The sequence below is a fragment of the Paramormyrops kingsleyae genome, chromosome 6 (assembly GCF_048594095.1).
Source record: "Paramormyrops kingsleyae isolate MSU_618 chromosome 6, PKINGS_0.4, whole genome shotgun sequence".
NCBI lineage: Eukaryota > Metazoa > Chordata > Actinopteri > Osteoglossiformes > Mormyridae > Paramormyrops > Paramormyrops kingsleyae.
Window position 1 is genome coordinate 38,782,805 of NC_132802.1, and position 16,276 is coordinate 38,799,080.

Consider the following 16,276-nt stretch of genomic DNA (forward strand, 5'->3'; position numbering starts at 1 on the left):
GTCATGTGTGGCCTTAAGGGCCTCCTCCACTGCCCGCGACTTAACATGTATAAGAACATAAGAACATAAGAACATAAGAAATTTACAAACGAGAGGAGGCCATTCGGCCCATCAAGCTCGTTTGGGGAGAACTTAGCTAATATCTCAGAGTTGTTAAAATCTTATCTAGCTCTGATTTAAAGGAACCCATGGTTTTAGCTTCCACTACAATAGCAGGAAGACAATTCCATACTCTGACTACACGCTGTGTAAAGAAGTGCTTCCTCAAATTTGTTTTAAAATGTTCTCCCGCTAATTTCCACTTATGGCCACGAGTTCTAGTATTTAGACTAATATTGAAATAGTCATTTGGCTGAACAGCATCCAGACCCGTTAGAATCTTATAGACCTGAATCATATCCCCCCTTAGTCTCCTTTGCTCAAGGCTGAACAGATTCAGTTCCGCTAACCTCTCCTCGTAAGACATTCCTCTAAGACCTGGAATCATTCTTGTAGCTCTTCGTTGCACCTTTTCTAAGGCAGCAATGTCCTTCTTGAGGTATGGTGACCAAACCTGCACACAGTATTCTAGGTGGGGTCTTACCAAGGAATTATATAAGTGTAAATAAAACGATTCTTACAAAAGTCAGCAGCAGCACTCAGGTAGACTGGTCATAAAGGAATGGACACGGTCAGCGGCAGCACTAAGGTAGGCTGGGGTCATAATGTGATGGTCACGGTCAGCAGCAGCACTCAGGTAGACTGGTCATAAAGGGATGGACACGGTCAGCAGCAGAACACAGGTAGACTGGTCATAAAGGGATGGTCACGGTCAGCAGCAGCACTCAGGTAGACTGCGGTCATAAAGGGATGGACACGGTCAGCAGCAGAACACAGGTAGACTGGTCATAAAGGGATGGACACGGTCAGCAGCAGAACACAGGTAGACTGGTCATAAAGGGATGGTCACGGTCAGCAGCAGCACTCAGGTAGGCTGGGGTCATAATGTGATGGTCACGGTCAGCAGCAGCACTCAGGTAGACTGGTCATAAAGGGATGGACACGGTCAGCAGCAGAACACAGGTAGACTGGTCATAAAGGGATGGTCACGGTCAGCGGCAGCACTCAGGTAGACTGGTCATAAAGGGATGGACACAGTCAGCGGCAGCACTCAGGTAGACTGGTCATAAAGGGATGGACACGGTCAGCGGCAGCACTCAGGTAGACTGTGGTCATAAAGAGATGGACATGGTCAGCAGCAGAACTCAGGCAGACTGTGGTCATAATGGGATGGACACGGTCAGCAGCAGCACTCAGGTAGGCTGTGGTCATAAAGGGATGGACACGGTCAGCGGCAGCACTCAGGTAGACTGGTCATAAAGGGATGGTCACGGTCAGCGGCAGCACTCAGGTAGACTGGTCATAAAGGGATGGTCACGGTCAGCGGCAGCACTCAGGTAGACTGGTCATAAAGGGATGGACACGGTCAGCGGCAGCACTCAGGTAGACTGGTCATAAAGGGATGGACACGGTCAGCAGCAGCATTCAGGTAGATTGTGGTCATAAAGCGATGGACACGGTCAGCAGCAGCACTCAGGTAGGCTGCGGTCATAATGTGATGGACATAGTCAGCAGCAGCACTCAGGTAGACTGCGGTCATAAAGGGATGGACACGGTCAACAGCAGAACTCAGGTAGACTGTGGTCATAATGTGATGGACACGGTCAGCAGCAGAACTCAGGAAGACTGCGGTCATAATGTGATGGACACGGTCAGCAGCAGCACTGAGGTAGACTGCGGTCATAATGGGATAGACACGGTCAGCAGCAGCACTCAGGTAGACTGTGATCATAAAGGGATGGACACGGTCAGCGGCAGCACTCAGGTACGCTGGGGTCATAAAGGGATGGACACGGTCAGCGGCAGCACTCAGGTAGGCTGTGGTCATAAAGGGATGGACACGGTCAGCGGCAGCACTCAGGTAGACTGGTCATAATGGGATGGACACGGTCAGCGGCAGCACTCAGGTAGACTGTGGTCATAAAGGGATGGACACGGTCAGCAGCAGCACTCAGGTAGGCTGTGGTCATAAAGGGATGGACACGGTCAGCGGCAGCACTCAGGTAGGCTGTGGTCATAAAGGGATGGACACGGTCATCGGCAGCACTCAGGTAGACTGGTCATAAAGGGATGGACACGGTCAGCGGCAGCACTCAGGTAGGCTGCGGTCATAAAGGGATGGACACGGTCAGCGGCAGCACTCAGGTAGACTGCGGTCATAAAGGGATGGACACGGTCAGCGGCAGCACTCAGGTAGGCTGCGGTCATAAAGGGATGGACACGGTCAGCGGCAGCACTCAGGTAGACTGGTCATAAAGGGATGGACACGGTCAGCGGCAGCACTCAGGTAGACTGTGGTCATAATGGGATGGACACGGTCAGCAGCAGCACTCAGGTAGACTGGGGTCATAAAGGGATGGACACGGTCAGCGGCAGCACTCAGGTAGACTGCGGTCATAAAGGGATGGACACGGTCAGCAGCAGCACTCAGGTAGACTGGTCATAAAGGGATGGACACGGTCAGCGGCAGCACTAAGGTAGACTGGTCATAAAGGGATGAACACGGTCAGCGGCAGCACTCAGGTAGACTGTGGTCATAAAGAGATGGACACGGTCAGCAGCAGCACTCAGGTAGGCTGCGGTCATAATGTGATGGACACGGTCAGCGGCAGCACTCAGGTAGACTGCGGTCATAAAGGGATGGACACGGTCAGCAGCAGCACTCAGGTAGACTGCGGTCATAAAGGGATGGACACGGTCAGCGGCAGCACTCAGGTACTCTGGGGTCATAAAGGGATGGACACGGTCAGCGGCAGCACTCAGGTACTCTGGGGTCATAAAGGGATGGACACGGTCAGCGGCAGCACTCAGGTAGGCTGTGGTCATAAAGGGATGGACACGGTCAGCGGCAGCACTCAGGTAGACTGGTCATAAAGGGATGGACACGGTCAGCGGCAGCACTCAGGTAGACTGTGGTCATAAAGGGATGGACACGGTCAGCGGCAGCACTCAGGTAGGCTGCGGTCATAAAGGGATGGACACGGTCAGCGGCAGCACTCAGGTAGACTGTGGTCATAATGGGATGGACACGGTCAGCGGCAGCACTCAGGTAGGCTGTGGTCATAAAGGGATGGACACGGTCAGCGGCAGCACTCAGGTAGACTGCGGTCATAAAGGGATGGACACGGTCAGCGGCAGCACTCAGGTGGACTGTCCATAAAGGGATGGACACGGTCAGCGGCAGCACTCAGGTAGGCTGCGGTCATAAAGGGATGGACACGGTCAGCGGCAGCACTAAGGTAGACTGCGGTCATAAAGGGATGGACACGGTCAGCGGCAGCACTCAGGTAGACTGGTCATAAAGGGATGGACACGGTCAGCGGCAGCACTCAGGTAGACTGTGGTCATAAAGGGATGGACACGGTCAGCGGCAGCACTCAGGTAGGCTGCGGTCATAAAGGGATGGACACGGTCAGCGGCAGCACTAAGGTAGACTGGTCATAAAGGGATGGACACGGTCAGCGGCAGCACTCAGGTAGGCTGCGGTCATAAAGGGATGGACACGGTCAGCAGCAGCACTCAGGTAGACTGGTCATAAAGTAATGGACACGGTCAGCAGCAGCACTCAGGTAGACTGTTCATAAAGGGATGGACACGGTCAGCAGCAGCACTCAGGTAGGCTGCGGTCATAAAGGGATGGACACGGTCAGCGGCAGCACTCAGGTAGACTGGTCATAAAGGGATGGACACGGTCAGCGGCAGAACTCAGGTAGACTGCGGTCATAAAGGGATGGACACGGTCAGCGGCAGCACTCAGGTAGACTGGTCATAAAGGGATGGACACGGTCAGCGGCAGCACTCAGGTAGACTGTGGTCATAAAGGGATGGACACGGTCAGCGGCAGCACTCAGGTAGACTGGTCATAAAGGGATGGATACGGTCAGCGGCAGCACTCAGGTAGACTGCGGTCATAAAGGGATGGACACGGTCAGCAGCAGCACTCAGGTAGACTGCGGTCATAAAGGGATGGACACGGTCAGCGGCAGCACTCAGGTACTCTGGGGTCATAAAGGGATGGACACGGTCAGCGGCAGCACTCAGGTACTCTGGGGTCATAAAGGGATGGACACGGTCAGCGGCAGCACTCAGGTAGGCTGTGGTCATAAAGGGATGGACACGGTCAGCGGCAGCACTCAGGTAGACTGGTCATAAAGGGATGGACACGGTCAGCGGCAGCACTCAGGTAGACTGTGGTCATAAAGGGATGGACACGGTCAGCGGCAGCACTCAGGTAGGCTGCGGTCATAAAGGGATGGACACGGTCAGCGGCAGCACTCAGGTAGACTGTGGTCATAATGGGATGGACACGGTCAGCGGCAGCACTCAGGTAGGCTGTGGTCATAAAGGGATGGACACGGTCAGCGGCAGCACTCAGGTAGACTGCGGTCATAAAGGGATGGACACGGTCAGCGGCAGCACTCAGGTAGACTGTGGTCATAAAGGGATGGACATGGTCAGCGGCAGCACTCAGGTAGACTGCGGTCATAAAGGGATGGACACGGTCAGCGGCAGCACTAAGGTAGACTGCGGTCATAAAGGGATGGACACGGTCAGCGGCAGCACTAAGGTAGACTGGTCATAAAGGGATGGACACGGTCAGCAGCAGCACTCAGGTAGGCTGCGGTCATAAAGGGATGGACACGGTCAGCGGCAGCACTAAGGTAGACTGCGGTCATAAAGGGATGGACACGGTCAGCAGCAGCACTCAGGTAGACTGGTCATAAAGTAATGGACACGGTCAGCAGCAGCACTCAGGTAGACTGTTCATAAAGGGATGGACACGGTCAGCAGCAGCACTCAGGTAGACTGGTCATAAAGTGATGGACACGGTCAGCAGCAGCACTCAGGTAGGCTGCGGTCATAAAGGGATGGACACGGTCAGCGGCAGCACTAAGGTAGACTGTTCATAAAGGGATGGACACGGTCAGCAGCAGCACTCAGGTAGACTGTTCATAAAGGGATGGACACGGTCAGCAGCAGCACTCAGGTAGGCTGCGGTCATAAAGGGATGGACACGGTCAGCGGCAGCCCTCAGGTAGACTGGTCATAAAGGGATGGACACGGTCAGCGGCAGCACTCAGGTAGACTGTGGTCATAAAGGGATGGACACGGTCAGCGGCAGAACTCAGGTAGGCTGCGGTCATAATGTGATGGACATGGTCAGCAGCAGCACTCAGGTAGGCTGCGGTCATAATGTGATGGACACGGTCAGCGGCAGCACTCAGGTAGACTGGTCGTAAAGGGATGGACACGGTCAGCGGCAGCACTCAGGTAGACTGTGGTCATAAAGGGATGGACACGGTCAGCGGCAGCACTCAGGTAGACTGGTCATAAAGGGATGGACACGGTCAGCGGCAGCACTCAGGTAGACTGTGGTCATAAAGGGATGGACACGGTCAGCAGCAGAACTCAGGTAGACTGCGGTCATAAAGGGATGGACACGGTCAGCGGCAGAACTCAGGTAGACTGTGGTCATAAAGGGATGGACACGGTCAGCGGCAGAACTCAGGTAGGCTGCGGTCATAATGTGATGGACATGGTCAGCAGCAGCACTCAGGTAGGCTGCGGTCATAATGTGATGGACACGGTCAGCGGCAGCACTCAGGTAGACTGGTCGTAAAGGGATGGACACGGTCAGCGGCAGCACTCAGGTAGACTGTGGTCATAAAGGGATGGACACGGTCAGCGGCAGCACTCAGGTAGACTGGTCATAAAGGGATGGACACGGTCAGCGGCAGCACTCAGGTAGACTGTGGTCATAAAGGGATGGACACGGTCAGCAGCAGAACTCAGGTAGACTGCGGTCATAAAGGGATGGACACGGTCAGCGGCAGAACTCAGGTAGACTGCGGTCATAAAGGGATGGACACGGTCAGCGGCAGAACTCAGGTAGACTGTGGTCATAAAGGGATGGACATGGTCAGCGGCAGCACTCAGGTAGTCTCGTGGGGTGACGTAGGGTAGGCCCTCCTGCTGGCTGCAGCCAGGTATACTTGGCAACACGTGGCATAAGCATCTTTGATACCAATTGGCCAAAAATCCCTCGACCAATCAGAACAACGGATACGCCCACAGTCTAATGCCAAGGTATTTTAGACAGATTTCACAATAAAAGTGAACTTTACATTTTGATGAACTTGCAAATTCTTCGTGGAAAAGGTAATGTGAAGATGGGATAAGATCAGGCAACATTATGTTAAACATTTCTAATAAGTGAATCAGGGATTCACTGGTTAAAATATGTCGTAACAGACTGGACATCAATATACTGTATTTTCTCCTTTTGAAAGAGGTACACCAGGATACAGCGGCTTGTAAGCTATACTTTCACTGTCCTGGAGAGAGTGAGAGTGAGAGAGAGAGAGAGAGAGAGAGAGATGTTAACATCTAAGCAGCAGCAGAATAAAATAGAAATATAATTTCAGAATGTTTTACTTATGCAAATGTCATTTTCGAGAAATGTTTGGCTCACATTATCACCAAATTGATGGCAATATCACCATTTACTACAAAACTTTGAACTCAATAATTAACAAAATAATATATAAGAAATAAATTGAGAAACTAAATTTCCTATTATAGACAATTTATCTTAAAATAGTTTGATGTTCAGAATGCTCCTCACTCCACTTCACGCAATTTTAAAACACGTAAGGACCATGTTAGGCCAAAAGCTGAACAATGTTTGTGGGCAACACTCTTGATTTCCCCAGGAGATCTCGACATAGCATATACACTCACCTAAAGGATTATTAGGAACACCTGTTCAATTTCTCATTAATGCAATTATCTAATCACAGGGCTCTAGAGTGCGACCTAATTTCTCAATGGTGTGACTAAAAAAAATCAAAGGTTGCACCGGTGCGACCAGCCATTCGAGGGGGAAAAAAAACGAAACTCCGTGACTCTTAAAGTCTCCCTGTTGTTCAACAACAGACACACATTAGGCCCATATCGTGGTCTAAACCAATCAGAGATAGTGAAGGGCGGATCCCGCCCCCCCTCTGATTGGCCGTGGTCCAGATATTCCTGTACGTGTGTGTACGTTTGAAAATGCATGTGATGTAGTCAGACAGAGAGAGGTGAGTATCCCATCAGGTAAACAGTGGATGTAGCCGCGGATTATGAGAGAAGATGAAAAGAACGATTGACAGCTTTTTCGTTAAGAATGTTAAGTTAGGGCCTGATCCGTCCGAAAATCATAACCAATGCTCTGACACGGAGCCATCAACCTCCCAAGTTATAGCAAGCCCTGGTCCGGAGACGGCATTAGATAATGAGCCACATACGATCGAGTCCGAGCCCACTGAAATTAAAAGGGGTAAAGTGTATACATTTCGAAAAGAGTGGCTTGACCAGTTTCCCTGGCTAAGATACAGTAAAGCCGATAATATAATGCACTGTATTTACTGTAAAGAGTGTGGGAAGACCATGGCCGGCAGTAGTGCATTTGTGACTGGTTCTAATACATTTAGAATTGAAACGCTGAAAAAGCACAATGCATCTATAAAACACATTACATGCCGCGATAAATGCACTGCTCAAGTGTCCCCTCTCCCCGCTGCCTTTCAGCGGCAGGCAGCAGCGAACAGATCATCAGACGAGGCCAAGATGATAATTAAGTTTAACGTTGCCTACAATATTGCAAAAGAAGAACTTCCCTTCACTAAATTCAAGTCCAAAATAATTCTTATGAAGAAAAATGGCTTGAACGTAAACCTGACGTACAGCAATGGTGTCGCGTGCGCCCAATTTATAGGAGTCATCGCAGATACATTGAAAAAAAAGACGTCTGTGCAAATTGCGAACAGTGCGTACATGGCATTCCTGATCGACGGAGACACAGATATCGCCACAAAGGAATGCGTCATTGTGTACGGTCGTATCTTGAGGAGAGGAAGACCGGTGAATATACTTACTTATTGGACACATTGAGGTCGAGCATGCTCATGCCCAAGGTAAGCCATGTCATGTCATGGAGCCTATGTCAATAATATGCCTACCGTCTCGTTACTGCATTAACCATAATATTCTTATACTTAAAAATGAAAAAATAAATAAATAGACTGCATTATAAACTCTTGATCTGGGTAGTAAATGGTATTATCGTTTTTATTTGTTTAATTAGGAATTTATGCTGCCTCAAAGAAAGCATTTGCTGCTCTTGGGGACCAGTGCAGTAACTGGCTGGAGAAAATCATTGCTCTGGGTGCTGATGGTGCTGCTGTTAATTTGGGCAGCAAAGGGGGTGTCATAGCACTTCTGCAGCAAGAGGCAGGTGACCATATTGTGCCTTTCCACTGTATGCCTCACAGGTAAGACTAGAAGATAAGGTATGACTGACACCCTAAAGTCACTGTGAGTTTTTTTCATTTAAATGTAGATGTATCTAAATTTAAAATTTGACTATCTTTTCAGATTGGAATTGGCAATGTTGTCAGTGCAGAGGGACAATCCAATGATGGGGCAATTGTACGACCTTCTACATTTAATTTGGAAGACCTACCATTTCAGCCCAAAATCAATGAGAGAGCTCAGGGTCGTTGGGGCTGACTTGGGGGTAAATGTGCTGATGCCCAGTGGGGTGAAGGGGACAAGGTGGCTCCCACATGTTTCAAGGGCCCTGGAGACCTTTCTTAAACCAGGACAGTTCACTGCTGTGTACTACCATGTGGACCATTTGGCAGGCTCCTCTGCCAATGCAGACATTGCAGGCTGAGCTACAAAGGCCAGTGCATTCTTTCAGAATATTCCTTTCATTTTTTTTTTTTTTAGGAATTTAGTTCATCAGTGTTCTATGTGACTATTTTTTACTGTTGTATGATACAGGTTAAGAAATCAATGGAAGATGCCACTTTTGTGGCCTTTTGCCATTTTATTGCAGACGTGTTCAGTGGCATTAGTAAGTTTAGCCTCCTACTTCAGAGGAATGAGATCATCCTACCTCAGGTAAGGGAGATGAATGTGGGATGTGTAAATTTGAATTGTGTTTGTGGTCATCTTCAGCTGTGTTAATAATACTGCACTGTTATATCTAAACAGGCAGTTTGCGGCCTTGAAAAACTGCTGGTGACCACAGAGGCAATGGTTGTGAGACCCAAGCCTAATGGACAACTGTCAGAGTTCCTGGCTGACATGAGGCTGCAGAGAAGGCAACAGCAGGATGAGGGTGAAATGGCAATCTACAAATTCCAGGTATATGTATGGTTTTGTCTCCTAGAACAGTCCATTTTTACAAATATTTCTAATATCTAACTCACAATCTCTATTTATGGTTTATGCAACACACAGACAATAACACTCAAAGGAGAGGCATCAAAGCTGGCAGGAGTAATGGATGCAACAATCAAATCCACTGTAAAACATCTGAAAGCAAGATTCAGTAGCCTCCTAGGCAAGTGTAGTCACCTGTCTTATAAACACATGTAGATAAGAAATATTGTTACTCATTTACTAAAATGTATTTGTTCTTACAACAGGGGAGAGTGCTTCTGAGTCTGACACAACTAAGGCTGTCAAATGCTTCAAAATTTTCAATCATGATAGCTGGCCAGAGAACCAAGAGGACTTAGTGGACCATGGTGCTGATGACCTTGCATTTCTATTGGATCACTTCTCCACAGTCCTGAGAAGGTAGCTGGTGGATTACTACAATATTATGTGTGCTGTTGGTAGATATTTTGTTCATGTGAACACTGATTAGCTGTGTAATCATCATTTTCAGAAATGGTGTAATCACTGAGCTTGCAAAAGAAGTTTGTAGGCTTGAAGCTGTTAATTGCCAGGATGTTCAAAGACAAGACCTACCTCAGCCTTTGGGAGCTTATGTTGACCAGAGAGCCCTACTGTTCAGAGTACAAGGTCAGTTTTTGTTAATGTTCTTGTAAGATTGTGTCAGTTTTGCTATCGTACACACATTGCTTAAATAAATTCTTGAATGTATTTTTTTTTCTCAGAACATCCTGCACCTTGTACATATTATGCTGGTCCTCCCTGTCTCAGCTGCAGTTTGTGAGAGAGGGTTCTCTGCACAGAAGAGGATCAAATCAGACACTAGAGCATCCCTTCATTCAGACACAGTGGAAGATCTGATAAGAATCAGTGTAGAGGGGCCAAGTCTGGAAGATTTTGATGCTAGAGAGAGTGTGGCCAGCTGGTTTAGTCAAGGCCAAAGATCAAGAAGGCCAAACTACAGGAGTTGGTCATCCGAGGGGCATGTGACTGCAATGGAGGATAGTCCATAAGACATTGAGCCATGAGATGTTCAGTTTGAAGCCCTTAAAACACTTAATTTAGATTTTCTTTTTAGGTAATTTATCTTGAGATTTTTTAAGTTTAAATTTCAGCTCAGTAAAGCACTTTAAGCACCAACACTTTTTCAGTAAGTTACCTTTCTTGTAGAATTGTGCTTGCCTTCAAATAAAGAACTTTATATTGACCAGATTGTTAGTTAATCATTTACAAGTCAATATTGCCTATATGGACAGCGATTAAAAAACAAACAAACAAATAAATAAATAAATAAAGTGAACTTGTAAAACTGCGGTGTTAAATGTGATGCGGTTGAAAATTTGGGTGCACCTAACTTTTGTGCTGGTGCACCTAAGAAAAAAAGTTAGGCGCACCAGTGCAACCAGTGCAAAAAGTTAGTCTAGAGCCCTGAATCAACCAATCACATGGCAGTTGCTTCAATGCATTTAGGGGTGTGGTCCTGGTCAAGACAATCTCCTGAACTCCAAACTGAATGCCAGAATGGGAAAGAAAGGTGATTTAAGCAATTTTGAGCGTGGCATGGTTGTTGGTGCCAGACGGGCCGGTCTGAGTATTTCACAATCTGCTCAGTTACTGGGATTTTCACGCACAACCATTTCTAGGGTTTACAAAGAATGGTGTGCAAAGGGAAAAACATCCAGTATGCGGCAGTCCTGTGGGCGAAAATGCCTTGTTGATGCTAGAGGTCAGAGGAGAATGGTCCGACTGATTCAAGCTGATAGAAGAGCAACTTTGGCTGAAATAACCACTCGTTACAACCGAGGTATCCAGCAAAGCACTTGTGAAGCCACAACACGCACAACCTTGAGGTGGATGGGCTACAACAGCAGAAGACCGCACCGGGTACCACTCATCTCCACTACAAATAGGAAAAAGAGGCTACAATTTGCACGAGCTCACCAAAATTGGACAGTTGAAGACTGGAAAAATGTTGCCTGGTCTGATGAGTCTCGATTTCTGTTGAGACATTCAAATGGTAGAGTCAGAATTTGGCGTAAACAGAATGAGAACATGGATCCATCATGCCTTGTTACCACTGTGCAGGCTGCTGCTGGTGGTGTAATGGTGTGGGGGATGTTTTCTTGGCACACTTTGGGCCCCTTAGTGCCAATTGGGCATCGTTTAAATGCCACGGCCTACCTGAGCATTGTTTCTGACCATGTCCATCCCTTTATGACCACCATGTACCCATCCTCTGATGGCTACTTCCAGCAGGATAATGCACCATGTCACAAAGCTCGAATCATTTCAAATTGATTTCTTGAACATGACAATGAGTTCACTGTACTACAATGGCCCCAACAGTCACCAGATCTCAACCCAATAGAGCATCTTCGGGATGTGTTGGAACGGGAGCTTCGTGCCCTGGATGTGCATCCCACAAATCTCCATCAACTGCAAGATGCTATCCTATCAATATGGGCCAACATTTCTAAAGAATGCTTTCAGCACCTTGTTGAATCAATGCCACGTAGAATTAAGGCAGTTCTGAAGGCGAAAGGGGGTCAAACACCATATTAGTATGGTGTTCCTAATAATCCTTTAGGTGAGTGTATGTGTGTATGTGCACAATGAATAAATGGAATAAGCTGCTACAGTTACATTGAACCATGTGCTTGTGCTCATGTGCACAAGCACACACAGACACGCCGATGGGCTTTAGAGTTTAACTTTAAGTCTGTGAAAGCAGACATAATTATTTCTGTCAGGACCTCGATGTGTATCCAAGCCCCAAAAACACACTAACTCAGGCGTTCACGCAACTTATCGCGAAAAACCAGACAGAAATAGACTTGAAAATTTTAAAGAAAAGACATTAGCGGTTTTTGTTAATGTTTAAAGGTATAAAAAAACCTTTGCTGCCTTTCTTAAATGGCTAGAAAACATTGGCTCAACACCATTAAACACGGAATCCGCTGTTTGTAAACGGTCCGCATTTTACCCTCACCCCTAAAATAGTTGTGCTTGTTTCACATTTTCTCTTGTTTCGCTTGGGTATGCCTCTACTTAAATATTGTGTCTCTAGTTAAAAGTTTGGCACCTGTGTGTCATTCACATAGGCTTTCACATATGCAAATTGCCACCCCTCTTCTGGGCTAATGCCGTACGGTCATTTTGACAACGAATTACCAGCGTTATTCGTTGATTTTTTTTGGTCTAAAATGTTTACTTTATTATTCACATTGGTAGAAAAGTGCTTCAATACTTTAAAAAAACGTCATGGTTTATTTGAAATAACTGGGCACTCCGTTTGTTGCTGCCATATTTTGAAATGGGTTGTCCAAGGAATCCTTATTCTTTGTTTGATGCCCCGGTTTCGGGTAAACATCCGCGACGGTTTGACTACACCATATGGCCAAAGTGGCCTGCGAACGGACGATCACCCTGATAACAAAATACAACTAAATACATCTTTCTGTCAGGATGTGGGGGGGTCTATGACATTCGGGCTAAGTGGAGGCAATAGCTTGGGAAGCCAGCCTATCTCAAAGCCTGTGGCCTGTTTGATTCTGCCCCATGTTTCCTCCGTGTATGTCCGCTGTGATATGCTTAACAGACACGTTTGATGGCATTATTCTAACATAGCATGTTGCTAAATACCGCTCACTAGTTCCTACAGCTATTAAATGTATTTAAATGAAATCGGGGCATCTTGTTTAGAATAAAACTAAGAAAATACAGGAGATCGATCTTTCGCGTGTGTTGCTGCCGCCGCCATTTTGAAATGCGCGTCTGCGTCAGTGCGCATGCGCAAGCTTCGCATCCCATAAGGCAGTTATTTCGCCCGCATTGTTCAAACGGGTGGCACGCGCCTGGCCCTGCTCCTTGGATAATGGCAGCCTAGATCACGCTAGCTTTGTGCTACACTGACGGGACCCAGAGCCGCTATGGATGGATCTTCGCCTTTGGTGAAGTGTTTTTTTCCCTCTTTGACATTGAAATAAAACTGTTAAACTGATTACGGCTTTTTCTCATTTTTAAAAACTTGGCCTAAAGTAGTTGTGCTTGTTTCACACTTTCTCTTGTTTCGCTTGGGTATGCCTCTACTTAAATATTGTGTCTCTAGTTAAAAGTTTCGGACCTGTGTCTCATTCACATAGGCTTTCACATATGCAAATTGCCACCCCTCTTCTGGGCTAATGCCGTACGCTCATTTTGACAACGAATTACCAGCGTTATTCGTTGATTTTTTTTGTCTAAAATGTTTATTATTCACATTGGTAGAAAAGTGCTTCAATACTTTAAAAACAGGTCATGGTTTATTTGAAATAACTGGGCACTCCGTTTGTTGCTGCCATATTTTGAAATGGGTTGTCTAAGGAATCCTTATTCTTTGTTTGATGCCCCGGTTTCGGGTAAACATCCGCGACGGTTTATGACTACACCACATGGCCAAAGTGGCCTGCGAACGGACGATCACCCTGATAACAAAATACAACTAAATACATCTTTCTGTCAGGATGTGGGGGGGTCTATGACATTCGGGCTAAGTGGAGGCAATAGCTTGGGAAGCCAGCCTATCTCAAAGCCTGTGGCCTGTTTGATTCTACCCCATGTTTCCTCCGTGTATGTCCGCTGTGATATGCTTAACAGACACGTTTGATGGCATTATTCTAACATAGCATGTTGCTAAATACCGCTCACTAGTTCCTACAGCTATTAAATGTATTTAAATGAAATCGGGGCATCTTGTTTAGAATAAAACTAAGAAAATACAGGAGATCGATCTTTCGCGTGTGTTGCTGCCGCCGCCATTTTGAAATGCGCGTCTGCGTCAGTGCGCATGCGCAAGCTTCGCATCCCATAAGGCAGTTATTTCGCCCGCATTGTTCAAACGGGTGGCACGCGCCTGGCCCTGCTCCTTGGATAATGGCAGCCTAGATCACGCTAGCTTTGTGCTACACTGACGGGACCCAGAGCCGCTATGGATGGATCTTCGCCTTTGGTGAAGTGTTTTTTTCCCTCTTTGACATTGAAATAAAACTGTTAAACTGATTACGGCTTTTTCTCATTTTTAAAAACTTGGGCTAAAGTAGTTGTGCTTGTTTCACACTTTCTCTTGTTTCGCTTGGGTATGCCTCTACTTAAATATTGTGTCTCTAGTTAAAAGTTTCGGACCTGTGTCTCATTCACATAGGCTTTCACATATGCAAATTGCCACCCCTCTTCTGGGCTAATGCCGTACGCTCATTTTGACAACGAATTACCAGCGTTATTCGTTGATTTTTTTTGTCTAAAATGTTTATTATTCACATTGGTAGAAAAGTGCTTCAATACTTTAAAAAAAGGTCATGGTTTATTTGAAATAACTGGGCACTCCGTTTGTTGCTGCCATATTTTGAAATGGGTTGTCTAAGGAATCCTTATTCTTTGTTTGATGCCCCGGTTTCGGGTAAACATCCGCGACGGTTTATGACTACACCACATGGCCAAAGTGGCCTGCGAACGGACGATCACCCTGATAACAAAATACAACTAAATACATCTTTGTCAGGATGTGGGCCGGGGCAGGTCTATGACATTCGGGCTAAATGGGGGCAATAGCTTGGGGAGCCAGCCTATCTCAAAGCCTGTGGCCTGTTTGATTCTATCCCATGTTTCCTCCGTGTATGTCCGCTGTGATATGCTTAACAGACACGTTTGATGGCATTATTCTAACATAGCATGTTGCTAAATGCCGCTCACTAGTTCCTACAGCTATTAAATGTATTTAAATGAAATCGGGGCATCTTGTTTAGAATAAAACTAAGAAAATACAGGAGATCGATCTTTCGCGTGTATTGCTGCCGCCGCCATTTTGAAATGCGCGTCTGCGTCAGTGCGCATGCGCAAGCTTCGCATCCCATAAGGCAGTTATTTCGCCCGCATTGTTCAAACGGGTGGCACGCGCCTGGCCCTGCTCCTTGGATAATGGCAGCCTAGATCACGCTAGCTTTGTGCTACACTGACGGGACCCAGAGCCGCTATGGATGGATCTTCGCCTTTGGTGAAGTGTTTTTTTTCCTCTTTGACATTGAAATAAAACTGTTAAACTGATTACGGCTTTTTCTCATTTTTAAAAACTTGGGCTAAAGTAGTTGTGCTTGTTTCACACTTTCTCTTGTTTCGCTTGGGTATGCCTCTACTTAAATATTGTGTCTCTAGTTAAAAGTTTCGGACCTGTGTCTCATTCACATAGGCTTTCACATATGCAAATTGCCACCCCTCTTCTGGGCTAATGCCGTACGCTCATTTTGACAACGAATTACCAGCGTTATTCGTTGATTTTTTTTGTCTAAAATGTTTATTATTCACATTGGTAGAAAAGTGCTTCAATACTTTAAAAAAAGGTCATGGTTTATTTGAAATAACTGGGCACTCCGTTTGTTGCTGCCATATTTTGAAATGGGTTGTCTAAGGAATCCTTATTCTTTGTTTGATGCCCCGGTTTCGGGTAAACATCCGCGACGGTTTATGACTACACCACATGGCCAAAGTGGCCTGCGAACGGACGATCACCCTGATAACAAAATACAACTAAATACATCTTTGTCAGGATGTGGGCCGGGGCAGGTCTATGACATTCGGGCTAAATGGGGGCAATAGCTTGGGGAGCCAGCCTATCTCAAAGCCTGTGGCCTGTTTGATTCTATCCCATGTTTCCTCCGTGTATGTCCGCTGTGATATGCTTAACAGACACGTTTGATGGCATTATTCTAACATAGCATGTTGCTAAATGCCGCTCACTAGTTCCTACAGCTATTAAATGTATTTAAATGAAATCGGGGCATCTTGTTTAGAATAAAACTAAGAAAATACAGGAGATCGATCTTTCGCGTGTGTTGCTGCCGCCGCCATTTTGAAATGCGCGTCTGCGTCAGTGCGCATGCGCAAGCTTCGCATCCCATAAGGCAGTTATTTCGCC

The 16,276-nt window shown here is 46.7% G+C and overlaps 1 protein-coding gene across 2 annotated transcripts; it reads left to right on the top strand.

Annotated features, from left to right (window-relative positions):
• Positions 1-8,258: 8,258 nt before the first annotated feature.
• On the top strand, positions 8,259-10,747 carry LOC140591782 (uncharacterized). 2 transcript variants are annotated; one of them, XM_072713239.1, is made up of 8 exons: positions 8,259-8,414; positions 8,518-8,827; positions 8,929-9,048; positions 9,142-9,294; positions 9,391-9,493; positions 9,579-9,732; positions 9,824-9,960; positions 10,056-10,747. In XM_072713239.1, exons 3-8 carry the CDS (start codon positions 8,941-8,943, stop codon positions 10,112-10,114), a joined length of 714 nt encoding a protein of 237 aa, XP_072569340.1. In that variant the 5' UTR covers positions 8,259-8,414; positions 8,518-8,827; positions 8,929-8,940; the 3' UTR covers positions 10,115-10,747. The 2 variants fall into 2 exon arrangements, with proteins under 2 accessions (XP_072569340.1, XP_072569341.1); XM_072713240.1 differs by having other exon boundaries at positions 8,259-8,827.
• The last annotated feature ends 5,529 nt before the right edge of the window (positions 10,748-16,276 follow it).

Bases quoted from the DNA above. Each gene is read 5' to 3' on its own strand.
- LOC140591782 (XM_072713240.1), top strand. From the start codon at position 8,941: ATGGAAGATGCCACTTTTGTGGCCTTTTGCCATTTTATTGCAGACGTG. The intron at 9,494-9,578 runs GCAAGTGTAGTC...TTCTTACAACAG, and splicing joins AAGATTCAGTAGCCTCCTAG to GGGAGAGTGCTTCTGAGTCT. The intron at 9,733-9,823 runs GTAGCTGGTGGA...CATCATTTTCAG, and splicing joins TTCTCCACAGTCCTGAGAAG to AAATGGTGTAATCACTGAGC.